This window comes from Pseudomyrmex gracilis, unplaced genomic scaffold (assembly GCF_002006095.1).
Source record: "Pseudomyrmex gracilis isolate BER0280 unplaced genomic scaffold, ASM200609v1 scaffold_198, whole genome shotgun sequence".
Classification (NCBI taxonomy): Eukaryota; Metazoa; Arthropoda; class Insecta; order Hymenoptera; family Formicidae; genus Pseudomyrmex; species Pseudomyrmex gracilis.
The window spans coordinates 138031-165580 of NW_018020782.1; the positions used below are offsets into that span (position 1 = coordinate 138031).

Below are 27550 nucleotides of genomic sequence, written 5' to 3' on the forward strand. Positions count from 1 at the left end.
TCTAGAAACTATAATGACAGAAGATGTTTTGACAGTGCGACGCAAGAAAGAATTATAGCAATAATAAAAAAAAAATTATGTAGTGGTAAACAAAAAAACAGGAAAAAGAGAAAAATTAGAGACACCGGAAAAAATTTTCGAGTCTGATGTTGTTTAATTTATTAATTTGTGGTTTGATCGATTCTCTTTATAAAGATAACTCTCGATTGTTTTCGATTAAAAACACAAAAACGCGCTGCAAAACGCTCGAGTCTTGAGCATCAAAATACGCAATTACTGCGGATTACACGCGATGCGATATAATTTCGAGTTACATACCTGCTGTTATTTTGTTTCTCTTTCAACGAATATCTAATCTCGATTCGGAACATTCTAGATATTTTCTGCAAAAGTACGACGATCATGCGCGCGTCTCTTTTACATGTTACTCTTCATTGACTAATTATTTCTATTATTTATAATATAATTTGCGAAAAGAAGTCTGAACCTTTTTTTTTCAGCACGAAGAGCATTGAAACGAATACATAGACCGCTGATAACAGGATGAAAAGAAATTAAAAAAAAAAAAAAAACGAAGACGCGACGCTCTTCCTAGCTTCCATGTTTCTCCAGTGGCTCGAACGCTCTGAACTTGACTGCTAGTACGCGGCGATCGCCACGCCGTGACCGTCACCACCTGCCGTCGGTCGGCCCAAAGCCGTCGTTCCGTCAGTCGAGCGTCGCGTATTCTCCGTGATTGTTCGTTGAATGTGATCGAGCGTGTTATCTGCGACACACGCGGAAGAAGATCCGGACACAAACGTGAAACGTAGTAATATTTGTCTTATTTCGGTTGCGTCGTGGAGCTAAATCTCTCTCAGAAGAAGAACACGACGGAATCGCCGCAACACGATGGCCAGTCTGCGACAAACACCGCTGACGTGCAGCGGACACACGAGACCCGTGGTTCATCTCGCCTTCTCCAACGTCACCGAGTCCGGATACTATTTAATCTCAGCGTGCAAAGGTGAATTAAATGCGCTTTAAATCTCAGATACAGGAGAGATCGCGCGGCCGACTATTATATCCTCGTGATTTTTTTCTCTTCCCTTTTTTTGATTGTGTTCGATCGCACGTTCGATTCTCGATCACCTTGGCCCAATTTTTCACGAACGCCCAAGGCTCCGACGACTTCGAGGTTAGACGCCGCATGTTCTTGACGGAACGCGCGATCTCTTCCTGTCCCGTTCGCACGATCAACGCGAAGGTAACTCTCGTGATGTACATGTTTCGCGAACAAAAAGAAAAAATGACAACGCAATTATCTTGCAAAATGTTTTCGTACACTTTTGCACTTGAGAAAGTGAATATATTTCTTCAGATATTGTGTGAAATGTTTTTGTCAGAGAGAGAGAGATAAGGAGAGAGTTGTGTACACAAATATGTGATAAGAATATAAAATATATAAATTAGAAAATTTGTAAACAAATAAATTTAATGTTTTTTCTTAGATATTATAAAAATGAATTGCTAACTGTGAATAAAATTTGAATGTAAAGACGGACAGATCTCAGTCTGGAACAATGTTTCCAGATGGCAAGCCCATGTTGCGACAAGGTGATACTGGAGACTGGATTGGTACATTTGAAGGACACAAAGGAGCGGTATGGGGTGTAGCATTAAATCCGGAAGCTACTCGAGCCGCAAGTGGGGCGGCGGATTTCAATGCCAAAGTCTGGGATGCCATCAAAGGAGAGGAAATACATTCTTTCCAGCACAATCACATAGTAAAATCCGTTAACTTCAGTACAGATTCCAATTATCTGTGTACCGGATCGAACGAGAAGATTGTGCGCATATACGATCTTAATAAGCCAGAGACAGCTCCACAGGTAAGATTACACAATCCGGTAATAATTTTGTAATGCCAAATTTTATTGGCATTGAAGATACATGTGGGACAATAAAATAATTTTTATTTCTTTCTCAGATCTTTTCAGGTCACACCAGTGGTATTAGACACATCACCTTCTTTGACAACAACTCTGCTTTAATCACGTGCGCGGACGATAAGACACTGAGAGTATGGGACAGGAATAGCGGGCAAGAGGTCAAGAGGCTAGATTTTCCCGCCATACCAAGTTCCATGGAAGTGTCCAAAGATGGGAACATCATCATTACAACTCATTCGAATATTGTTACTTTTTGGAATAGTAAAGAGTACGTACATCTCTTTTTTTTATCGTTCTTTTTATTATAAAAATCACAGTATTGAAACATGGTTACAGTAGAGGTTGTTGTTTTGTCATCAGATTAACCAAGATAAAAGAATTCACAGTCCCCACTCAAGTTAACAGTGCCAGCTTACACCCGGATTGTACAATGTTCGTATGTGGCGGAGAAGATCTCAAAATGTACAAGTTTGACTACAACACAGGAGCGGAACTAGGTTGGATTTCTCGTGTCTTTTATAACTGATGAATATATATTTATTTTATATCACACAGGGGCGTAATCTCTTAAATTGTATGTAAAATTTGCGTAGAGTCGTTCAAAGGACACTTTGGGCCTGTGCACTGTGTGCGCTTCTCGCCGGACGGCGAATTGTACGCTAGCGGATCCGAAGATGGTACCTTGAGATTGTGGCAAACCGTAGTCGGCAAAACTTACGGATTGTGGCGTTGCGTCGAACAGACGCCTGCTTTACAAGAAAATGCTGCCGTAGTTAATAATAAACAAGAAGTTCCTGCCAGTTAAACAGCAGAGAAAAGCAAGAAGATCGCGGACGGACTCTTAAAAATTCCAAAAACAGACACTTAAACCAAACTTGAGAGTGAGTGGTTGAATCTTCCTGTGGATGGAATGTTTTTTTTTTTTTTTTTTTTTTACCGTTAATTGTTTGCTGCCGGAATTCCTTGTAAATAGTAGAGATGTTAGAAAGCGGTCGCACATTTACCTCCACTCGCCAGGAGCTGGCGAGGCAAGCGAAAGGACCAGACTCCAATGTCCGTGGAAGCGTGAACGATCGTTTGTTTAAAATATATATCATCAGGCAAAACGACGAAGGAAAAAGGGAAGTAACATTTATTAATATTATACATGTCAAATTATTATAATACAAAAAAAATTAGACAGACATGTAACGAGAGAAAGAAAGACAGAAGTTCAAGAACGAACGCCGCATTTTTACATTTCTTGCTTTCGGCAAACAATTGTCGAATGATGATATGGCAACACACATGACGTACATCATCTCTCGTGCATTTTTTCTAATATCACATTCACGTTTTCGAACCTATTTTTCATGACGCCATTGTATCGCCACAGAAATGGGACTTTTTTTTTTTTTTTTTTTTTTATTCCGGGGTTTACTCGTTCTAAGTTTAATTCTACTACTACGTTCGCGTGCTGCAACATCATTTTTTATTCCCTCGAAGAAGTTCCGTATCTCGTGCGTTCGTGTGTGTCTTTTCGTTCTCTTTGTTTTTCGACGATGCAATCTCGGTCTTCTTCTGATGAACTAAAACACTTGCATCTTAGCATCTATATTTACACGCCAACAGGTACTATTTCGCATTTATCTTCTTTACAAATGTCTTCCGCGCGTTCAAGACATGCTCCTTGTCTCTTTCTTGCTCCATTCTCTTTCTCGACCTCGATATTTTTTTTTTTTTTTTTTTTTTTATAGTATTGAGCACGATTAACCACTTATACAATTTTGGAATCGCGTTTGTTATGCAGTCTCTCAAAATAAAGGCAGTGTTTTCCTGCGTAAAATATAACTAATCATATGTATAACGAGTTTCTAAGTTACTTGAAAGCCTTCGCGTACGTGTTCGTCTCTTCCAATTCAGCCGATAAACTGCGAGAGATCGGGCAGTTTGAAGCCGTTGAAGGAAGTCGGCGTTGGCGAATTTCTGAGACCGTTTGGACGAGATGGGAAACCGGGAAAACCGCTCGAGCTCGGCGTGGTAAACTGTTGCGCCCGCGTGGTAGATTCCGCCGCCGCCAGAACAAAACCACATTGAGCGGTGCACACGTCATCGCGCAGTATCGCTTCTCGAGAAGCTTCTCGTAAAAGTTGATTGCAGTCCGTGACTCTCAGAGAGGCACATTGCGTCTGAAAGAAAAATATTAATTTGTTGTTTTTTGAGATCTGTTGTGTTTTGTTTTATTTTTTATCGTGTTCTGTTGATCCGAACATAACAGACATGTTCGCGCGTCAACGACGTATCAAACTTTCAATTATATCTGCGTAAACGTCTATATAACGCGAAGAATGTACTTACGCCTTCGGCGGTGCAAACGCAGCTGGTGCAAGGCGTAGGAAAACCGGACTCGCCGACAGCGACGTTTCTACCGCCAATTTGACAGCCGTGTCTGGTCTCCCGCCAGGCGGAGAAATCCATGTGGGGCATGGACGTGCACGGTACGCGCGGATTCAGAAAATTACTGGGTAGATCGAAAGCTGCTCTCTGCATATCCGTCTGATGATCCATGTTCTCGCACATCACCTTGGCGAGAGTGGTTTTGCGAACTTCTGCCAGTTGATGCTCGGTAAATCGGATGTTCGGATCGTCGGTCTCGTACCAGAAACGATCACATTTTCTCAATTGTCTGAACTGAATGGCAATAATACAGGCAAAAGTAGGTCCGACCAAACCACCCTGAAGCGGTCTTTCGCTCATACCCCCCGGGAACAGATCGATATCGTCCACGGATGCGTATATACGCTTCATACGAGCTATGACCTCCGGTGCCATTTCTCTGGACAGATCCTCGAACGTGGTGGCTCTCTTCAGATTACAGAGCGCTCGATAATGATTGTACGACGGCAATCCATGATCGCGAGCCCGCTGAATATTCAAAGCTATCAGATCCACACCGGAATGCGGTATACCGTGTTGCTCGAACAGATGATTGGTCACCTCGCCAGTGATGAATTGATCCAACGTTTCCATCGGCGTGGCCATCAAACCGCGTACTATCTCGTCGATCATATTGTCCTGAAGTAGCATGTCCGGATTGAAGAAGCCGTCACGCAACAGAATAGGCGGGTCGATATTCTGATAAGTGGGATCCATTCGTGGTATGTGCGGTCGCAGCAACGAGTGTCCGATTCGATAGGCCGCGGCGGCGAATTCGTTGAGCACACTGGGGTTGCAGGTGGGCGAGTATTCTTTGTAATAACCTTGGGGTAACAACTTGAGACCGTAGAGACTGACAGCGTTCCATCCGAGAATTCTCGGCAGAAACTCGTTATACGTGATATGCTGAAGCATGCCGCTTAAAATACGCCTACCCTCCTGGAACAACTTCTCGCCGTCCCAGTGGGGACTCACCTGTTCAAAAAAGTAATATTATAATATAAACAAAAAGAAAAACGCGTGTTATGCTCAACGAGCAATATTTAGTAATTTGATAAAAACAGTATATTTTGCAGACGATTTATATTATATGCATAAAATTCGTTAAATTTGTACAATATTATATAAACTAAACTTAGTACAAATACATAAACAATTTCTATACAAGCGTTGTTTTTTGCCCTTTTATCGCCATTTCCCACCGAAAAAATCTTCACAAAGAAAAACAATTTTGTACGTACCTGGTGCAAGCCATCCATTACGCGATTGTGTTCACGCACCCACAAGGTGTGCATGACCGTTAGCGCCGGTTGCTCGGAAGCGCGGCCGTCACCGCCAATGAAGCAGTATCCCGATCGAGCTTTGCATTCCGGGTGTGTCGGGGATTGCGGCAGTAGATCCTTGCCGCGACGCGGATGTTCCGTGATGTTCATGCGACCGTTGAAACCGCGCAAAATATTGCAGATGCACGAGTTCTCGCCGTAAACCACCGATCCGTCCAGAAAAGCGGTGTTCTGATTCACTTGTTCGCGCGGGCCCAAGTGTTGCTGACCCGGCAACGACCTCATCGACGGGAAACACATACGAGCGCCGGACGTGACGTTCACAGTCGGATAAAAATGATCACCCGGCGGCACGGGGAACGGATTGCACTCGGGATGTACGGTTCGCGGCGAGTCGCAAGATCGACAGCTTGGGATCGATTCCGCGAAGCCTTTGTGTATGGGCGTCATTGTCAAGTCGTGATCCAGGAACTGCGCGAACTGCATCACCATAAGTGTGTAGCGATTGTGCAAGTTCGAGATGTCCGGATGGATCACCGTCGAGATTACTCGAGGATTCGGCAGCGATGCACCGGTAACGGAAGTCGATCTCGGCTTGGAAACGCCGTCCTCGTAAGCGGGCGGTAGCAAACGAGCGAAGGTGGTCAGCGATCTGCCGAGGCTGGGATTGCGCAGATTATTGCAGTGACCCGATAAAGTCCGGTAAGGTGTTGTGGGATCGCACGGGGAATCGTCCACGGGACACTGGACTTCCTCGTGATTCGTCGGCTTGTGATGATGATTCAGAAAGCCGGAGACGTCGACGTTCTGCAGCAGATCGGTGAATTCGTTGGCGTTGGGGAAACCCAAAACGTTCTCCGTGTTCTCGAAGACCTGGCGTTTCCTACGTCGGAGACTGTGTATGCTGTTAAGAATTTCGTTCGTAGCCAATTCGTACATGATGGACGAGTTCGCGAGCAACAAGGCGTCCTTGTTGGCCTTGGAGAAGCTGGCCGCGGTTCCGGCTGGCGATTTCGGATCAGCGATTTTCTGCTCCAACCACGCGTTGTACTCGAGCTGCTTTCGCTCGATCAGTTCCTCCTCCGCTCGTTTTATAGCTGCGGCAATTATTTCCGGACTGATTTCCGGTGTAAGTCGACGCGCCGTCGGCTCGCGCGTGCTCGTGCTCACCGAGTTGTACTCCATCAACGGAAGCGGCAACGGTTCCTCGGTCCACGCCGCGACGTCCAACGATTCGTACTGTTCGCAATAAATCTTGCTGTTTAAGTACGGATCTTGTCGAATGAACACTCTCGGCTGAATCTTGCGGATGTTCGTGTTGGCGCACAAAATCCCGGCGAGGGACACCTTTCTGATTTCGGTTAGCTGCGTCGCCGTCAATCCCGACGGCGGGATGTCATTCTCGTACCAGAAACGGTCGGAATTTCTTATCGTCGTGAACTGCTTCTTGAGGATGCATTCGAACGTTGGACCGACCGCGGCTCCCGTAACCGGAGTCTCCAGAATCCCACCCACGAGAAGATCCACGTCCTCCACGTTCGTGTAAATCGTGCTCAGCAAGTGCGCGGACTCGGGTGCCATCACTCGCTCCAGATTTGTAAAATTTTCTATCTGTACAGCAAGAAACGAATGCGAAAATAAATAACAATTGTTGTTTGTTTTATGTTGTGCCGATAAAGTCACAAAACAAAAAAGATTTAAAAGACCAATAAATGATAAAAAAAAAACCGAAGATTAAAAAGACAAATAATAAAATCAGAATTAATCAACACGATAAAATAATTCAAATTTTGTAAACCTTGTATAACGAAAAATAATATTTCGAACTCACTTTGACGTCCTCTCCCAAACATTCGGTCAGAAACTTGACGTATCCGGGTACTCCGTGATCGCGCGCCACATGTACGGACCAAGCGGCCGCATCCGGCGCGGCCGCGAGACCCACGAGATTGGCTGATGCGGTTAGATGATCCTCGATGTTGTAATTCTTGTCGGCGCGCATCCACGCGAGAGCGCGCAAGGCCGCGAAAGCCACCGCGTGGTACGTTCCCACCCGGTTGGACGACGAGTAGCCGGTGTAGAAGCCGTTTGAGAGCGGTCTCAGTTCGGGATCGACAAACGCGGCTTCTCTCAATATCGCCGGCATGTACTCGTTGAAAGTGATGTGTTGCAGCTGCGCGACAACGATGCGACGCGTCTCCAGGAAGAGCTTCGTATCGTCCCAGTGTACGTTCGCTGCCGCCAATTTCTCCGCCACGCGATTATGCTCGCTCAAAAGAACTCGGTGCAGCAGACCGAGAGCGTCTTGATCGGACCGATTGCACAACTCGCAGGCGTTCAGGTCGACCTTGCCGTCCTCGTACGTTCTCAGCAGATGCAGCTTATCGTCGGTGGCGCCGTAGATGCCGGAACCGTCCAGATACGCGGAAACGCCGTTCATCTGCTCCCTCGTCTCGAACTGACAGTCGTACACACTCAAGCTTGGCACCGATCGCCAATAACGCTCGCAGTCGAGTTTCTCGACTCTCATCTCGTAGCATTCCGGATGTCGATTTCGCTCGTCCGAACAACATTGATTCTCGTCACCTGTCGAGTGCACCGTGGCGGCGATATCTTGCAGCACGAGTTCCGACCAAATACCTGACAAACTGGTCAATCCTTCGTGACTTCCCACTTTCCGGGAGAAGGTCAAAACGCTGGAGACGACATCGGTCGACGTGGGTAGTCTGTGGCTACCCACCGATTGACGTGGTCTCGAGATGCCTAATATGGTCAGATGAAAAAAATGAACGCACGTCAGAAGGTATCAAAATAATTTTGTGATATCACGCAAGTGACTTGTAATTTTTTTTTTTCAGTAAATCAATATTAATTAATATTCTGTTTTGTATTTCTTACATAAAAATAAATGTTAAACATCTTTGTTAATATCCAAACACTTTTTTCTTAGGTTAAAGATAAAAGTCGCTAACGTGCGTGTTAAGAAACAAATTTATTATTTATACAATTTCGAAAGTTTTCTTTTATCAATTGATTATCGCGCATAAGTCGATAAAAACTGATTAAAAATCTATATTGTGTATAGCGTATTTTATTTAAAAAAAAAAAAAAAAAAAAAACTATATATACTCGAAACTTGCAAACTACAAACAATTTCTATCTGCAACTCATTTCATGTACGTAATAAAATTGTCATCGTCATTCAAACCGCATTACTTCGCGTACGTCGCAATGACTGACGTTAACACACACGTCGAACTAAATAAAAAAAAATGATCACGGGGGATCGATTTTTTTTTTATTCGCTAATTGATTGAGTAAAATCGCGAGATTGAGAAAATTACTTGTGGTGTTTCATCTCTCGTTTGCGGACGACGCACGCGTGCGATGAGTCACGTGCTACCGGCGATCGGGCGACAAAGAAGAAGGCACGGCCGTGTGCCTTCATGGGGTCTCTCGCGAAAACGGCGCGATGTGTGTCAAAATTCTGTGTCATGGTTACGCACAGGCGTCGCGCTCTTTAATGACCACACAAGTAAAGTGTTACACAGCGACGGTGGTTCGTCCTACACACTCCAAACGCCGAGCTTTTTCATTTGTGACGCGCGCGTTTCGTTCATGGACAATTGATGACGACAATGTAGTAAACGACAAAGCGCTTATCGCGATAGATAATTATTTTTTTTTCTCTTGCGTCCACCTTTCTCGTCGGCGCGCGATTCGTCTCTAACGATGAAAAATAAAGATCCGCGAACAAAGACTCGAACAATTTTAATGGCCTTGTTTGCAAAAAAAAAAAAAAAACAACTCGCACTTATGTTTTACAGAGATGTACATATTTCAGATTAGTAATTTATATATGTAAAAAAGAGAGATTAAAAGATTTCTCCATATAACTTTTTTACTTATACCTTTTTTTTGTTTAAGTTTTATATCATATATACGTACACTTCTTTCTCGTCTCGCTTGTAATATATATGTGTAACTTATGTGTATAATCTTCTTCGGATGATTGCATCTGTCATAAAAGAGCAATAAAAATTTTGTAGAAAGACTTTCAATGACCGTCAAGGTATTTTGGGGTCAGCGACGTTGAAAGACGTCGTCGGGCAACCACTGCCCGTAAGACCGGAGTCACTTTCTTCGCTCTTCTCACTTTCATATTTTCGTTTGGATTCTTTTCCCGGAGATAGACAACAGCTGTCTACCTTTCTCTCTCTCTCTCTCTCTCTCTCTCTCTCTCTCTCTCTCTCTCTCTCTCTCTCTCTCTCTCTTTTAATATATATGTGTATAAAGTTCACTATCACATCGTTCGGATAAGTCAAGAGTGCAAATTTGAGATTTTCTCTCAATTAAAGCGAAAAAACACCGAGCGTTGCCGGGAGAGAGGCCGCTAATTAAATTTAGAATGGTTTCGCGATATTCTCTCCCAACGCCGACAACTTCCGCGTATGCTGTAATTTAATTGATAATTGCGGCAATCGAGTGAATCCTGACCTCGCAATGTATTCTTCGATATTCATTCCAGTAGCAACGCGCACAAAAGTAGTAAATGATTTCTTTCAAATACGTATGTGATTCTGACATAAAATTTTACAAAAATACAACACGTATAATTTATTGCAAAAAAAAAAAAAAATAATAATCAGGGAAAGAAGAAGCGCGACGAAACCGTCGCTTCTCGTGTTACGAGCGACGAAGAAGAAACTTTTTGTTCCGGGAAGATGAGAGAAAAGGCAGAGAAGAGCGAAACAGTAGTTACGCGGCACGAGCACGTAACGGTTAGTTACAAACGATCGGATCTCGCAGGTGGAATCCTTTGTTATTTTATAAATGTTGCCGCGCGCGCACACCACCGCATCACCACTGTGTCGCAATCGACACGTGGCCGGTATATAGAAAAAGATCTACTCTCTATTTCAACGAGCTCGCACATAAGCACGCGCCTTCCCGCATGCTAATCCACCTTTTCTAGGGACCGAAGACACTACGTTCCGCATCGGCCGTGCCAACGAGCCTCGTCGAAATGGATCTAGGCTCGTGTGTAACGTTTAGCGCACACGCGCGTTCCAATTTTCACTTTCCATTCTCGAGAACCAAAGTAAGAAGCGCTATCGACGAGACGGTAACGATATTACGATATCTTACAAGCCAATTCTATGTATGAAAGTTTATTAAAAAAACAAAAAAAAATATACGTCACAGCAAGAGAAAGTTTCAAACGTTCAAATGTTTTATTATTTGTGTTTATTATTATTTTATTTTTTATTGTTATTTAGTAAGTTTATTATTGCTAGTAATTTTTTTATCATTCCCTTTTATTATTTAGAAAAATGAGGGATCACACAATCAACCTGTCAGGACTCCTATTGCTCTCCTTGTACTCATTTTTTTTTTAATTTGGATCTAAATATCATATTCCGGATTATTGATTATTTATCAATTTAATTGTTGTTAATTCATTATCTTGCAACTTATTTATTAATTTTCTTGCGCGACACACATACACGATAGTTTGCAAACGATTCACGAACGCTCGACGTTACGCTAGGAAACGTGCTGAAGATAACAATGTTATAGCGAGCGTATATTTCTCACCGTCCGAATACGCTGGCGGCAGTAATCTGAAGAACGGGGAGCCCCTGGCACCCCAGGCGGGATGCCTCACGTTGTTGCAAGCACCGGAGGGCGTTCTGTACTTGGTAGGCGGGCACGGCCTCTCCGATCGTATTCTGCAAGGCGTATTTTCCGACGACTGCGCTCTGTTCGTTCGCCTGGAAAACGGAAGAAGGTCAGGTATTTCAACAATGTTCACAATGTAGAAACAATATGTACCTATCGATACAAACACGATAATATAAGAGAAAAAAAATTCTACAACCAATTTCTCCGCGTTCGAAAAACAAGTAGTACGAAAGTAAACGATCCGATCCCTTCCTGCTTCATTTTTTTTTCTCTTTTCTCGCGCGCAAGCTTTTACTTTCATGGTCGAGGAAAGGAGCCGTCGTCAATGCGGTCGGTCAACGTTGGCATTTCAGTCACGAGGAAGGTTTCTCGACCATTACCGGCGGTATTTCCTTTCCTCGACCTCGAGAAGACGATCGGTCACACGGACGTGAGACTGCAATGAGCCCTAACACAATCCGACGTGCGACCGTGATCGCCACCATCTCATCACCCCGCTAATGTCGTAAAACTCTCGTCTCGCGCGACACCACGCGCGCGCGAGATTTATTTGCGCGTCCACTTGTTCTTCAAGAGGAGCAAATGACGCACGCGGCAAAATTATTAATTCGAAATTAACGCACACGCTTTGTTTGTTTTTACCACAAATCGGAATATTCGATGCGTTTTGCGTCAATCGCATGTCGTTACGCGCCGATACAGAGTTCGCGTGCGCGCGCGGGAGTCATTTGTGTGATGACTTTATGCTAATTGCTTGGCGATAAACATTCAATCATAAAAATGACATGAGCAAACTTATTTACACGGCGCGCCGATTGTTCGCGCGGTCGTGAAGTTCCGTGAATATTGTTTCTCGCGGATGAGGCAACTTTTTGTTTTATCAATTAATTGCTCGTCATATAATTTATGCCGCGCATAAATTATCGGCGTTTATATTTTTAGAATGTCCCGAACTCTTGCAAACTTACATGAAATTCTCGAGGATCAGGAACTAATCCGTTGGAGATTTTGTTATCGCGCGAATTTCACATTTACAACGAGTGCTTCGACAAAGATGATGAGACACGTGTTTGTGAGAACAAATATTATACTATTTGTGGTATGTTCGATACGTGACGCAAAGTATCGTCGCATTGTCATTTGCATTTATTGTCATTTGCATCGCTTCGACGCCGTTTGCTATATTTGCCAGATAAACTGAAATACTTGGCATACTTCCGCGCTGCATATGTTCAATTTATTTATACACCTTCTTTTTCTCTCGTCTTCTCAGTGAAAATGGCCACTTACACGGTCCGCATAAAACACATGTGCATTCTTGAAGTCGGCATGTGCGCGTTAACGTGTACACTCCATCACGTTCAGATTATTAACTTCCTTATGGAAATTTCAGGTGTAAAAAAAAGCCAACTCAATTGTTGAGAAACAAAGTACCGCAGCAGATGCGAGCCGAAACATAGATCGTACGTGTGTATTTTTTTATTAGATGTGAAATACATAGACGTTTTTCAACGACCTCTTGTTTTAAATCTTATTCAGTGTACAAAGAATATAAATTGACAGTACGCACAATTTAACAAATTGAAAAAATTCCAACTTGATATCGCGAGATGACAAAATTAATTTGTTTTTTTTTTGTCGTCCTTCAACGTGTTTCGTATCAATATTAGAGAGAGAGAGAGAGAGAGAGAGAGAGAGAGAGAGAGAGAGAGAGAAAGAGAAATGACATCCGGCTAAGAATGACAAATAACTCCTTTTTTGTGCATCGGCACATTAACTTTACATTAATTAAGTATGGACGAAGAAGAAAGAAAGGAAGAAAAAGACAGAAAAAAAAGATCTGTTTATCCTTGACGTCTACAATTGGATTTTTTCTCTTTCGATCGGATCGCGACTCCGACTTTGTTATAATTTGTTTATTTTTTGTTATTGGATGAGGTCACGCATGCGACCTTCGCAAACTTCATCCGGGAGAGAGAAAAAAGTAGATTGGCAAATTACACATTTTTGGAAAAGTGGATAGACAGAATATTTATATATATTACGCACGCGCGTAAAAGTGTTCACGTTCGTGCATGCGCGCGAAACGTGTTTTGTACGTTCGGTAATGAGATTTTGTAAAACCAATCAATCTTTTCTGCGATGTATTCGATCGCGATACGAGAAAAAATACAAATTTCATGGCAATACGCTTCTCGGAAAGATTTATTATGTCCGAGCGACAACGATCTCTCTCCGAGCGAATCTCAACATGCAAACAGGAAGAGTAAACTTACGATCGATAGACGAATCTCTCCGCCTCGATGGCCGAGCGTGCTCTCGCTTGCAAGTCATGATCTATCCCGTAGATGTACTCTGCGGATTAAAAAAAACCACAAATTCATACAAACCGTACATTCATGAAGTCGCGCGTGTTGTAATTTTACGCGCGTAAAAATCGCCGAACAAAACGAAATAAAGATACGTGAAACGTAAAAAAAAAATAAAAAAAAAAAAAACTCATCTGATACAATGGCGCGGATGAACAATGCTGATTACACTCCCTGGACGAGAGGAGATTCCCTTTGTTTCGGATTCGTAACGTAACCGCGTTACAATTCTAATTCACCATCTCGCGCAGGCCGATTTTATACGCGTCACGTGTGTGAGAGCAGTCTCACTATTGTCCTTCGTTTCTTTTTCCGAGATTTTTCAGTAGCAATTGCCTTCCTTTGTTGCACAATTGGTATTTCGACAATATTCACTCTCCATTGAACAACTCGAAAAAAAAACACCGTGACGATGTTCTAAAAATATTTCTCGGCAACAAGTTGCATGTACAATAATATATATTGCAAAATGTGTCTAGACGCACACCGTGTGTGTGTGTACAAAAAATAAAATTTTATTTCGTATCACAGGTTTATTTACCTCGTCAAAACACGCATCAATAAATTTGTTCGTCTCCGCGCGCAATAATGTCAGTTTAAACGTCCATCCGACGCGACTCCGAAGATGAATGCATAATATATTAAATCGCAAAGTGCAACGTTTTTTTTTCCCCTCTTTTTCCTCACGGTGAAAGGTATGCTCACCTGAAATATCGAATTGGCTGATTGCTGTCGACAATATCGTTGGCACCACGACGATCAGTGTACACAGCAGTACCAGCAGGCTGCTTCTGAAACTAAAATAAACATTGCACTATTAAAGTTGCAATTTACAAAAGAACGGATCCCGAGGGCACGGTCACCGCGTGACGCAAATAAGCAGCATGTATAATGTACGCACAGGTCTTGACACTTCTTTATTTCTCTTTCTCGTCATTTTTCTCGCATACATTTTCTTCTAGCTGTACTCTAACCAGATGTTAACTAGATGTAGATGTTGAAAGTAAATAAAAAAGAAAAAACAGAAACATTTTTCTCACAAAACCACTCGATTCTTCGCTCGTTTTCTTTTCATATTAAAATTGTCGCATTTTAAAAGAGACATCATGATTCTTTGCTTTGGAGTTAAAGCGTCCTTCCTTTTCGTATTGAAATTAGCAGGTTCAAGTGAGATTTCAAGCCTCTAGTTTAAATTAAATTAAGCAATATGATCGTCTAGTAATATATCGCGGAGAGAAAGAAGACACGTTTAAACGAAAGTGTTATTACACCGTTACGTAGCTTGCACGGACGTTGATTTGAGAAAAAAAAAAGTAGAACTAGTATAGCGGCACAAAAAGCGTGACGTAATTTGCCAAGATAATTATTATTTTTACTGCCCATGACGTCTCGCGTGTGACGTAATGTTAACAAGTGTAAAAATTAATGAAAATCGCAGGTTCCTCACAAAATTATCAAAACATCTTCTTAGAAACAATAATAAATCATCCTTTATCTGTAATATGTAACTAGATTTCTTTAGATTTGCGCATCTCGATTTGCTTTCATTGAAAACGTAACTATTTTTGATTGTTATTAGTGAAAAATTCTTGCTCTCACACGAAAAAGTTTTCGATTAAAGAACGAAAGCAACTTTCAGCATGAGCAAACATCAAAGTGTCTTGATGTATCTTCGAAGATGTTAGCGTGCAACAATATTGCAAATTCTTCCAGGTAACCGTATGTACTTTCTCTCTAAGAGAAAAGAGAGAAAAAAAGAGATCAACAACGAAGCCGAGTGAATTCGCCACGTTCTCGAACGCGAGAATTCACTTTGACCGGTATTTATTCCGGTCTTGTGATACACACACATGCATACATACACACACACACACACACACACACACACACACACACACACACACTCACACTCACACGATCTCTCACAAAATTAATCTTCACTCCTGATGCGATTCCGAATCAATCACACACAAATATCTCAAAACACGTTGAAAAATAAAAAAAAATACATACAATAAAAAAATATATGCAAGTTTTGCGCAAACAAAACGCATAAGTGGAATCCAAATGTGCGCGTAATATATTTTGAAAAAAATTTATAGCGATTCGGATCTGTAATAATGTATACATGCCACATTCTCTTCATATATCTTCTCAAGATTTGTGTAAGGTCTGCGAACAGCTCTCGGCGTCAATATATTTTCAGTGTGGATATATGTATTTAAAAAATTTCACAAATGTATAAATTAATAAAAATCGCAGGCGTCTCAAAGAATAAAGCATCTTCTTAAAAAAAGAAAAAAAAAGATATATAAATCATTATATTATATTTCGTTTTACCTGTAACACAGTAATATGTAACAAAATTTCTCTAGATTCTCTATCTCGATAGTTTCACTTTCATTTAATGTGAATGCAATTATTATTAATGATAAATTTTCTGGTCCCAAAAGAAGTTTTTTAAAAACCAAAAACTTTTAGCAACAAACAAAGTGTCTAACGTATCCTTGAAGAAGTTAGAGTGCAGTAACGCGTTGTATATAATAATTAAAATTGTTGTTGAATTAATACACAAAGAAGAGATCTTCAGTCGTGTGTTAAAAACTCAGTCTCACTATTTTTCCTAATGCTTCCTGTGCATTACGTACGTGTTTAAAGAACAACAATTGTACGCGTGTAATTTTAGCGCATCTCGAGGAGAAATTGTTGTAGGAACACGATTGGTTGAGAATCGCTGGTTTGGCGATCTCCGCTTTCAACAAAGCACATGTAGGTGGATAAACGTGCAGTGCCTCGTGTTGGGCACCTGCAAGCGAAACGAAATTAAACGGCACGTTGCCGCGTCGTTTAGGCGCTTCTTCGAGTTTCCGAATTGCCGGTTTTAAGACTTCCTCTTTTCTAATTTCGGGTTTGTAAAGAAATGCAACGAAAGAAAAAGAGAAAAACGAGAAATTACTATGCGCGTCTCGTAGTTTTTTTTGTAACTTTTTAAAATGTTTTTTTTTCAATATTTTTTTAAAATGGTTCTTTAGATCTTATAAATTATATTGTCGCTAAAAGCTATTCGTAGGATTTATACGAATCTTAAAAAGATATACGCAAAGAGGATATAACATTATTAATTACATACATTATTAACATAACAGCGCGCGCGCGGGACCGACTGTGCTTTCCGCTGCGTGCTGCAAGAGGTTGCAATTATATACGAGGCGCGCGCTCACACACAGACGATAATTCAGTGTCAGTGGGTCAACGGAAACTGGAGAAATCTTTCTCGAGGACCCGATAAGCACGCGTCCACATGTCCTCGGGATCTCGCCGCTTCGGACGCGGCGCGCGCGACGGAGGCCTTTACTTCCGAAAAATATCGCTTTAAGGATTTTATGTGGTGGCAAGTTTTAGCACTTGGATATTGACGTAAACAAATTGAATCTCGCTTTCGAGCGAAGACCTGTAAAAATCTTATCCTGTTTTCTCTCTATTGTTTCTATTTTTATACGTCAGCAGGTGGCAAACAACACGCCTTCGTGAATCCTCTTTATTCATTTTTACTGTACAAAAGATTTCTCTTCTATAAAAAAAAAAACAAATTATATGTATATTTTATTTCAAAGCACATATTAACAAATAAATTGCACAGATTACGACTCTCTCAGTATTCAACTGCATCCGAGAAATAATAAAAGATCAGCAAGAGCCGAACGTTGGGATCTTTTTTTTAATTTCAAGTAAGAAAAGAAGGATGTTCGCAAGCTAAGCATCCGAAATTTGCGAACTTAATTCGAATTACACAACGTGATTCGCCAAAAAAAAAAAAAACAAAAACAAACATTGTCGTATATCCAGCGTTTGCTCTCGCTGACCTCATTATCGTTTTCATAAAGCACACAATTACTCGAACGAAAGTTGAAAGTGTCAATAGTCGCAAAAAATCCCTCTCTCTCTCGATCGATCAATAGAGAGACGTAATCGAACGATAAGAAAAAAACGACAAACAAAGTTGATCCCCCCCGAAATCAAGCGGATGCGCGCGATGGTAGCGCCGAAACGGATCGCGAGAAAATAAGACCGCGTCAAATTCCTCGAGGCGAGATAAGTGTCGAATAACAGCGCGATGCTCTCGAGGAAGTACATGCTCGGTGAAAGTGCTTATGGGACATTCGCGCCTAGAGAACTCTCGGCGCATTTTCGTCTCGATGATGAGGAGCCGCTCAGACGTCGTTTTTTTTTCCCCGCGACATTCGAAGGTCGCACGACTCTACGACACAAACTACGTTACGATTACGACATACCACGATTACCAATTTTGAATTCGCAAAGTCGAACATAAATATGCAAAGTTGCAACGTCGTGAAAGAGTTGTGATTCTGCAAACAGGATCTGAAGACACGCGCGAAGTCAGTTTTACTTGTTTTTTTTTTTTGTTTTCGTTGGAGAAGACGAATGCGAATGAAGTAGATACGCGTGGTTTGATCATTTTAATAGAAACTTCATCTCGTTATAATATCGGCCGTGAAAGAGCGTGCGACAGATAAAGTACGTGATCATTTTGCGAACCGACGCGAACGAACAACATTTCTAAAAACGAATTCTTTCGCGTTACGACATCGTCGCGTTTTACTGCTGTAATCCGCCCGATGATAACGTCATCGTCTTCTTCGGATTTCTTCTTCGTTTTCTATTGCGACCGACTTAATTGTCGCAATAGATACTCACGTACGAAAGGTTAGTTACGAAGAATCGTAACTCGCGTATACCACAAAGTTCTTTTTTTTTTTTTTTTTTTTTTTTTTTTCACATCCTCGTATCGAAGAGCTGCAACGTGTAATTCGTGCGAATGTATAATAAGAAAGTGAATATACACGGAGTCGAATTCACTTGCGAGTAATAACGGACTAATCTAATCTCTCTCGGAGATGCAAACCTGCGAAACGATAAATGAAAATACCGCAACCGTGTGAGAGCTAATTTTGCGCGCACGACCAAGTCCGGAAGCTTAATTAACGAGGCGGGGAGAAATGAAAATCGTAAAACGACGAGACGCGGCGCTTCAACGTAACAGAAAGCCGCTCTCCTTGACTTGATCGTCATCTCGTCATTACACTCGCGCGATTGCACTTGCCTCACACACCGCGCGATAATCGGTTAGACGTGCCCGCGTAACAATGATCTAATGACTTGTCGCCGTACGCAAAGGTCCCCGGCGCGTCCAACCGGCCTTTTTCTTTTTTTTTTCACCGTGATTTATAGCGCGTCTCTTTGTTGTGCGACGCGTAAATCCGCATCGCACAACGCTACACTGAGAAGCTCGCAACGGGACGGGTGTTTAATTAACGATTAATTGTTTTTTTTTTTTAATTAAAAGAAGAAAACCCACAAAACAGCCGAATGCGAAATTGTTTGCGTCCGTATAATCTTTCACTCAAGTGACACTGAGTTAAGCATTTCGACCTGTAAATATTCGGTTTTTTTCACATCACAGTAAGATGAAAATAATGAACATTTATCGCATTCGTTAATTTTTTTATTTACACAACAAGGATATCGCGAATGTTTGTAGAAAATAGAAATTTAGAAAAACGCAGATCGTACCGCTTGTTCGCAATATTTCTCGAGCGAATAATTAACCGATCACGAAAGATCACTATCCTCATTTCTCGAGCTTGGATTACAAGTGCATTCACAAATCTTCACGACTGACAGATAACTCGATTATGAGGTTTCAGAAACGTTTACAGGAATTCTTAACACGCGTTCTTTCGCAACACGTGTGCAACGTGTGTTGGTCTATGCAACGACTGTTCCATTTAACGCGAAAACCAAGGCCACTAATTTCCAGAGGTCTATGAGAAAATAATAATCCGACTCTTTTTCTTGTTATCGATAAAATAATCACAATGTCTCAATCAGCGAGTTTGTTTTACGTTCGCACGCAGTGACACATTATGTAAATGTACTCGTTTTTTTCTTTTTTTTTCCCCCATTTCGTTGCTCCAGTTCGTTGGTCTGCGATTGATTCGCTTTCATTGCAATTATGTGAACAATAGAACAACCAAACCCGTTGAAAATTGACGGATTTCAAATTTCTTTTGAATAACAGAAACGATTAAAGTGAGTGCCTTTTGTCCGAATATAAATAATTTATTTAAGCGTTGAAGAAATAAAAAATAATAAAACGTTTGCTCAAATATCCGTCAAATTGACGGATGTGGCAAAACTATATAGATACACATTCGACTCTGATTGTACGTTCGAGAGTGAAATATGTCTGACCAATATTGCGAAATGTTGTTTGCAAGTGCAACACGTCGAAGAGCTCCGTTAATAATCGATTTAACGGTCTAATGCCAACAGTGCTCGCCCTGCGGAGAGAACAGTTGACCTATCGTTGGCGACGCGGCTTTTTGCGATAATAAAAAAAAAAAAAAAAAAAAACGACTCTTAACCCAGATCGTGATAGGTTAGCGCGGCGGAAAAAAAGAATATCGCCGCCCTTGCACTTGTGCGGACAGACGCGATGATGGTCCAACACCGGGTATCACATCGCGATCTCGCGGTTACGATTTTTCTTCTTTCAACTCGCGCCTCGACGTTCCACGCGTTTCATACGTATGCGTAGAATGATGTGAAAAATGTTAAGTTTTCAGTGAACTCCCAGAACATTGACCATGAAGAAGCGAATAATCGTTATTTTATATTCTTTTATACGCGAGAGATTATCTCCCGCGTGCGGCGCGCGAAACAATCGCGCTTCGAGGATCTTTCTATCTATGGGAATTGATCGCGAATCGACAGCAAACTGGCAAACAAATTAGAAACAGATTTGTGTGAAAAAACACTCACGAATGCATCCCGAGACGGAGATCTAAAACGGAAATGTTAAGAAGCGAAGAGCGAAGAAGTTTGCACGCAAAGAACAGGGTTGGCAGTCGCTGGATTTTTCTCGTACTGCGAATAACATTCTTCTCTTCGTACCGTCTACTCATTTTTTTTCACACGTCCGTTTAAACGTGAAAAAATCTTTTAACATACATGCATTTCAACTTGCAATATTGCAGGTGCGATGACAGAGCAGACGTTGCAATCGTTTCGCTAGAGATGGAATTTCAAACAAATCGCGTATTGTATAAATAAAAGTCCGAGGAAGAGAGAATCCCGTTTTTTTTTAATTCTCTCGTCGAAGAACGGAGACGAAAACGAAGGATTATTGTACGGTCGAGCATATTGCTCGCTCGATTTTCCATCTCACAAGCGGCGAGAGCACAATGCGAGCTCATCCGGCGATTAAATCTGCCACGCGCGTGTTGTCGTCCGCGCTTTACGTGGCCGCGGGAATACATCCGCGATGCGTATTTCGGTGCAACTCGCGGGAACGCCGGGAGAAACTTTCGAATTTCGAATTTGTGCGTCCGCACACGCGGTGCGTGTGGACTTTCATCCCGGATGCGATTTATAAACGCGGATAACGGAGCGTCGTCGCCGGACCGACGCGTCGTCGATCGTGAAATTCGAAGTTTTCGCGCGCGCCGAATCGAAAAGTGACGATAAAATGATCAAAATTTACGATATACGTTCGGCAAATATACGAGAGTAGTAGACGCGCACGCGCGCGATACTTTCTAAAATAAAGAGTCTGTGTTATCGGGTGAAAAGTGAATCTCGTGTTCCCGGTGCTCTCCTGCTGCCTTCTTCTAGACAGGTGTTTTAGAAAGTAACAATCTGCGCAAACACATGTTTCGCCGATTGATCGAGAATTTTTAGGTACATACGGTTATTACGTAAAGTTACACCATCATCATCATCATCATCATTCGCGCGGCCGAGAACATGAGAAGGCGGATCGCTGGAAGATCGCGTTTTTTGTTTTTTTCTTCTTGGTTGCGAAACGCGTTACCGCGTTTTTACGCGGATCCTTTACCGATCAAATGAATGACTAAATCGGAGCAAAACTGCGCTGAACAATAGCGCTGTCGATCGAATGAATGGGTCGTAAATGATAATTGACCGCCGTTGAAGTCGGTGGTACGTACGGTATATAATGAGATTCGAAACAGAGAGAGAGAGAGAGAGAGAGAGAGAAAGACCAAAAGAAAAAGAGTTCTCTTAAAACTTATAATCGGTATCTGTGATAATGTATTCCGCATGAATTAAACAGATATCTCATCAATTTTTATAAGGTGTATTCTCTTATTTTTGTAAAAACATTTTTACGACACGCATACTTTTTTTTATACACACGCGCGCGCGCGCGGTTTTGCATTCTCATTAAATAGCGAGACGGCGAGTTGAATTAATTAAATTCTCGTCGGATCTCGAGATGATCGTATTAAATTGGACGAGACAACGAGGGACGCGTCTCGGGCGAATCACACTGAAACAATGTGCCTTGATTTCTCTCTGTGCACAATTTTTTTAACATGGGAAATTTATCTTTTACACAAATTATATACATATATATATATATATATATATATATATATAGTCTATATATATATATATATATATATAGTCTATATATATATATATATATATATAGTCTATATATATATATATATATATATAGACGAGAGATCGTGATGGGAAGAGACGAAGTAAGGAACTCATCGGTAGCCTCGAGAGACGAGAGAAAGTGCATGATTCGTGTGACGCTTGTTTGTATAAGAACGTAGGAACGACGTTTGATTGTGCGACGTCCTCTACAAAATCTCCATAGAATTCTCTTACCGATGTATCCTAATCACCGCGTACTTTTTGTTACACAATTACGAACATTAAATACATACAAGCAAAATGTTTTTGTAAACGTATAAAATACTTGTTAAATAAAAATGTTTTTATAATAATTAAATATATTTATTGTACTTAATAATTTATTTTCCGCTTGTGTGTTTTTTTTTTGCATTTTATAGTAATAAGTTTTTTCTGAATTGAATTATGCAATTAGCTGAATTATATAAATTCAAAACTATGCTTTTAAATTCTACCGAGACCACAGATTTTCCGTTCCTCTTTTTTTCGTCTCCCTCTTAAACGTATGAAATATATTCGTAAATAAAAATTCTCTCTAATAATAATAACATATTTATTTATATGCATTCAATAACTTGTCTTCCATTTATTTTTGTTTTTATAATTTGCCACAAGCATTTTCTGTGGATTACGCAATTAACTAGAGTTACGAATGCTTCTCACAAAACTGTCCTTTTGTATTTCACTCAGACGGTCCGCCGAGAGAGGTTTTCCGTTCATTACTTTTGCTTGTCAAGATAAATACTTGTCCACAATGTACACACATATACAATGAGGGAAATTGCCGGAGCAAAAAGGATCACAGTTTCATAATTTCCACAATGCTTTCTCGTTCCGCTTCCACGGAATGAAAAATATACACCACTCTCTAATCTCTTGATACACTTAACAGATAATTCCGCCTGCTGGCTGTAAGGGGGAAAACATTAACGCATTCATTAACACACGTAACTTCGCATGCTTGACACATATTTTTCTGTACAATAATATTTTATGTTGATCGATGGAGTGCGTGATTTATGTTTTAGCGAGACTGATTAAAAAAAAAAAAGAAAAAAAAGACCACACAAAAAAGAACGAAGCTTTGCAACACGTATAGCGGTGTTTAAAACGTAATTTATGCAACCAAGTCGTTACCACACACAAAGATATTCCACGTAGAGGTAACAGTTGTATTTACAGCTGCAGTCACGACAAGAATAAGCGACAATAGCGGCGGCCCGAAGCGGTAAACTTTCTATCTGTAACAACACGATTGTCTGTAAAGAGAGTAAAAAAAAGTGTGCGGTCGCGCGTACACACACGTGACTTTTCCATGAGCTTTTGATTAGCGCGAAAAAAAAACTCACACGGATAGACGCGGGGAAGAAAAAGGCGACGGAAGAATAAAACAGATACGAGAAAACCTATTAGGATCCATTATAGTATAGAATAATAATGGATATCTTAGATATAGCGAACAACGTGAACGGTGTACAAAACCGTTTGTCTGTTAAAAGCAACAGTTGTGCAACGTTTTATCGTTTTTGCCTTAAGGGTAGAAGTTCATACATCATTCCGACTATATTTTCGAGGAGAAAGTCACATTAAGCTACCCGATAGAAAGTAAATCGCTCCAAAAAAATGCAAATAATATCATGTATCTAACTCGTAACGTAAATAAAACGCCATTATGAGCGTTTAAAAGAAAGAACTGAAAGAGAGAACTGGAAAATAGAAAACCGATCTCGTCTCACGTGTCGCGAGAATCGAAATAAAAACTACTCGATGTTTATTGACATAATTAATTTAAGAAATTTCTTTTTTGGACTGTAAATACGGCGAGAAAGGCGCGAAAAACAAAATTGCAAAATAAATATTCTCGAGATTTCATTTTACACGCCTCCAAAGTGACTGCGCACATTTCCGTGCGCAAATAAGTGAGAAAAGTTTTTGTTGTTCAAAGACAGGATCTTTTTGAGAGACGGCTAATCGCGTTACGTCGAAGAGGTAACGTAGCGTATTTGCTAGCGGAGCGTAAAAGCGTCTCGACTTTGCGATTATACGGCTGAAAGAGATTTACCGCTCGGTCATAACTTATCCGGTTTAATTATGCTCGACTTTACGGTTCGACCAAATACCACATCGCGTTGCTGTACAACACAAGTATCGCAAGATATTAATCATCACGAATTAATTACAACAGATACACACGTCTCAGTATACAATTTTATCTCACAATTAAATGTACTTTTAATGTCAAATCGCGAGCGTCATGAATCTTGAGATCGATCGCGCTCCGATTTCAAACCCGGTGAGCAAAAAAGAAGATAAAATTCTATCTTCGATTTCTATAGTTAGAATAAAATTCCTTTTATTTTATGTTAATACATTTCTACGTAAATAATGATATTATAAGAGAATTGATTCCAGGCACACAGGCAACTTATATAAAAAAAAAAAAGATACTTAAAATAGATATTAAAAAGTAAATATTTTTAAATACGTATTTGTACTATTTTAACATTCCCTTATTTCGTACGACATTTAATACTATAAAAAGTAAGACCACACAAAAGAAAAACAATACAACAATAGCGAAAATTATTGACGGTCATTTTCTCTTGTGCTATCCTTGTGCGTAAAAAGTCTTCAATAATTGTCCATTAAGCATCTTATTATTTACTGAATATTACCGAATAAACATATATTGCGCAAGAAAAGCGTATGTCACTACAATTATATTCGGACGTGTGCGTTAATAATTATACAGAGACCAACTGCCATTATTAACCCTAATGTACTTGCATTATAATTGTCCTTCCACCTTCGGAGAAATGACACAAGTTTAATTCGAGAAAAAATATTATAGAAATATCTGTGTGGGTTATGACTTGGGTATAATTCAGGACGTCGACCCGGTTAAATCCAGAGAATTCCGTATCTTTAGTTTCTATCGCGAAACCGGGATTTACAACTTTCCGGATATATTGTGAAAGTTTCTGATTTATGATCAAATAAGATTTTTTTTTAAGACTCATTTTCTTCATATTTGAATCATAAAATGTTAAAAATACATATAGACAGAAAACACACGACGACATTCAAAAAGTTCCAACTTTAAAAAATTTCGTCTCCGAAATGCTCACGTATATATATATTTTGTAGTTTTGAAAGATACCAAAAATCGTAGAAATTGTAAGTTTAATCGGAGGAACGTGAAACTACCGAGCGCAGAGGCAACGCAAAACGAGCACGTCTGACCAATTAGCGACATATACTACTTGAATCCTTGGTCTATGAACAGAGGGTTTTTCTTAAGTGACTAATAATCGCTGTGAAAAAGTGGAGATTTTCAAATATAACTTTTATGTTTTTACTGTGTTTTCTTTTTACACCGCAGATTATTTAATCGTGATAACGCGTCAGCGAACATATTTCCATTTAATGAAAATAAAAATGATAAATGTAGTTCCAGCATTTCAGAAACAGGAGATAAATGAATAAATACGGGACATTATTTCGTTGTTTATAGTTTACTCGATAACATCTATTTCGTAGATGTTATCAAGTAAAGAATCAAACATTAATATACAACGTAAATATCAAACAAATAAAAGATTAACAATCCGGAAAAAGTCATTATATGTAAACAAGTTTTTTTTCATTCGTTTTATAAATAACCTAATATAAATGTGATGTAAATAAGATGTTAATGAATATACGTTTTTTTTATGAAACAAAATTACTTTATCCGTTAAAACGACGGAAATCTTGACAGTTGCAAATTGTTCGATCTTTCCTCATTCTTTGAATCTAAAACAAATCTAAAGAAACAACAATTTGTTACGTAAATTTGTTTGAAACTCCTCCGTCTCTCTTCCTTTCTCTCTTCTCAGTTCGTAATGACTTTTATACAAAAGAAAAACACGTGTGTGTGTGTGTTTAATTAAATAAGAGGATTACTTCAGTTGATGGTTCTGAAGTTCAGCAGACTTCCTAATTTACTAACTTCCTAACAAGTGAATGATGGGGTACTGTTCAACTATTAGAAAGTTACTTTTACATGCTACTCCGGAACACTTGGCTGTTCTCGTGACAAGCGTTAACTCATACCAATCGTCGTCTCCTGCGTAACGTATCTATCGATGAACCCGTCAGAGCTCTTCTGTTAAGAGATCAGCGCGGTTGCTTCCGGTGAAAGAACAATTTTCACCATTTTTCCGAACAAAGGTTATTTCTTCAATTGCGATAAAAACTACTTAGCACTCTCTCCCTCTGCTTCTCTGAGATGCTCACAACAATTTCAATGCAATCTTTAAAATCTACTTCAAGAAGAGAATTTTTAATTTATTTTTTTTTTGTTTCACAATCAGCAAGAGTGAAAAACTAAAATTGTGCAACTTCTTACCACGACCAACCAACTGTCACCATTTCTGTGTGTCAGCCTTTTCCTCTGCCTTCGCTTCCCGTAGAATCGCGTGCTTTTTTTCCGCGCACGCCGCGGATCTCTTCGTTGTTCCGCTTTCGGCGCGGCGGTACGAAAACTGAAAAACTCCGCCGGGCAAAAAATTTGCCGCGTGTGACTCGCTCTCTTTCTCTCTCTCTCTCTCTCTCTCTCTTTGTCTCTCTCTCTTTCACTCGAGTCTTTATTTTATCTCGTGTTAAAAACCAGTGCCGTGCGGTGCCGTGTAATGAATAACATCAAGAGAGATCGTAACGCGTGTATCTCTCGGACGACTCTTCGACGAATACTGAGGCCCGTGAGCGAACGTCGTGATAGCCTCCTCTTCGTACAACCACGCGGCAAGTGAAAGCGAGAGGTGCCGCAGCGTCGAGCGGGAATATACCGGCACGATCAGGTAAGAGTGGAAGAGAGAGAGAGAGAGAGAAAAAGGAGAGAGAGACAAACGACTCGCAGACACGTCAAAAGCACTGCACCGAGCAAGACCGAAGATGCGCGCAGACACGGCTGATGAACAAGGAAGAGACGAGGCGCGGTTCGGCGTACGTCAAAGTTGTGCGGCAGTGAGAGCGAGAAAGGGCAAGCGTTGATGCATCGCACGCCTGACAAGAAACGACGATGAAACACGAACGAGCCCAAGAAGCAGTTTCGGCGTGGGAGGGTGTAATAGGTAGAGTTCTACCTGGATGTGCATGCAAACCGCCGTATTCATACGGCAGCCGATGCGGAAGATAATAGCTCGGTGGTTCCTATTACATTTACTTTATGCTGGTTGTAAAACGGAGGCGATAACGAAGATTATCGTACGTGTGTTGTCGGCAGCTACATCGGTTCCATGTAATCGACCCCTTTATAAAATACAGGGTAGAATCTGAATAATGCAGTTCCTAATCG

General features: G+C 40.8%; 2 protein-coding genes across 2 annotated transcripts; one reads left to right on the plus strand and one right to left on the minus strand.

The window, feature by feature from the left end:
• Positions 1–661: 661 nt before the first annotated feature.
• LOC109858339 (serine-threonine kinase receptor-associated protein) lies at positions 662–3770 on the plus strand. Its single transcript, XM_020435479.1, has 5 exons — positions 662–1006; positions 1573–1871; positions 1970–2199; positions 2292–2428; positions 2525–3770. Exons 1-5 carry the CDS (start codon positions 892–894, stop codon positions 2734–2736), a joined length of 993 nt encoding a protein of 330 aa, XP_020291068.1. The 5' UTR covers positions 662–891; the 3' UTR covers positions 2737–3770.
• LOC109858336 lies at positions 3316–26988 on the minus strand. Its single transcript, XM_020435471.1, has 8 exons — positions 26603–26988; positions 14389–14480; positions 13591–13669; positions 11228–11403; positions 7461–8392; positions 5588–7240; positions 4269–5321; positions 3316–4099 (listed from the first exon to the last, which is right to left on the minus strand). Exons 1-8 carry the CDS (start codon positions 26623–26625, stop codon positions 3830–3832), a joined length of 4278 nt encoding a protein of 1425 aa, XP_020291060.1. The 5' UTR covers positions 26626–26988; the 3' UTR covers positions 3316–3829.
• Between the last annotated feature and the right edge of the window lie 562 nt (positions 26989–27550).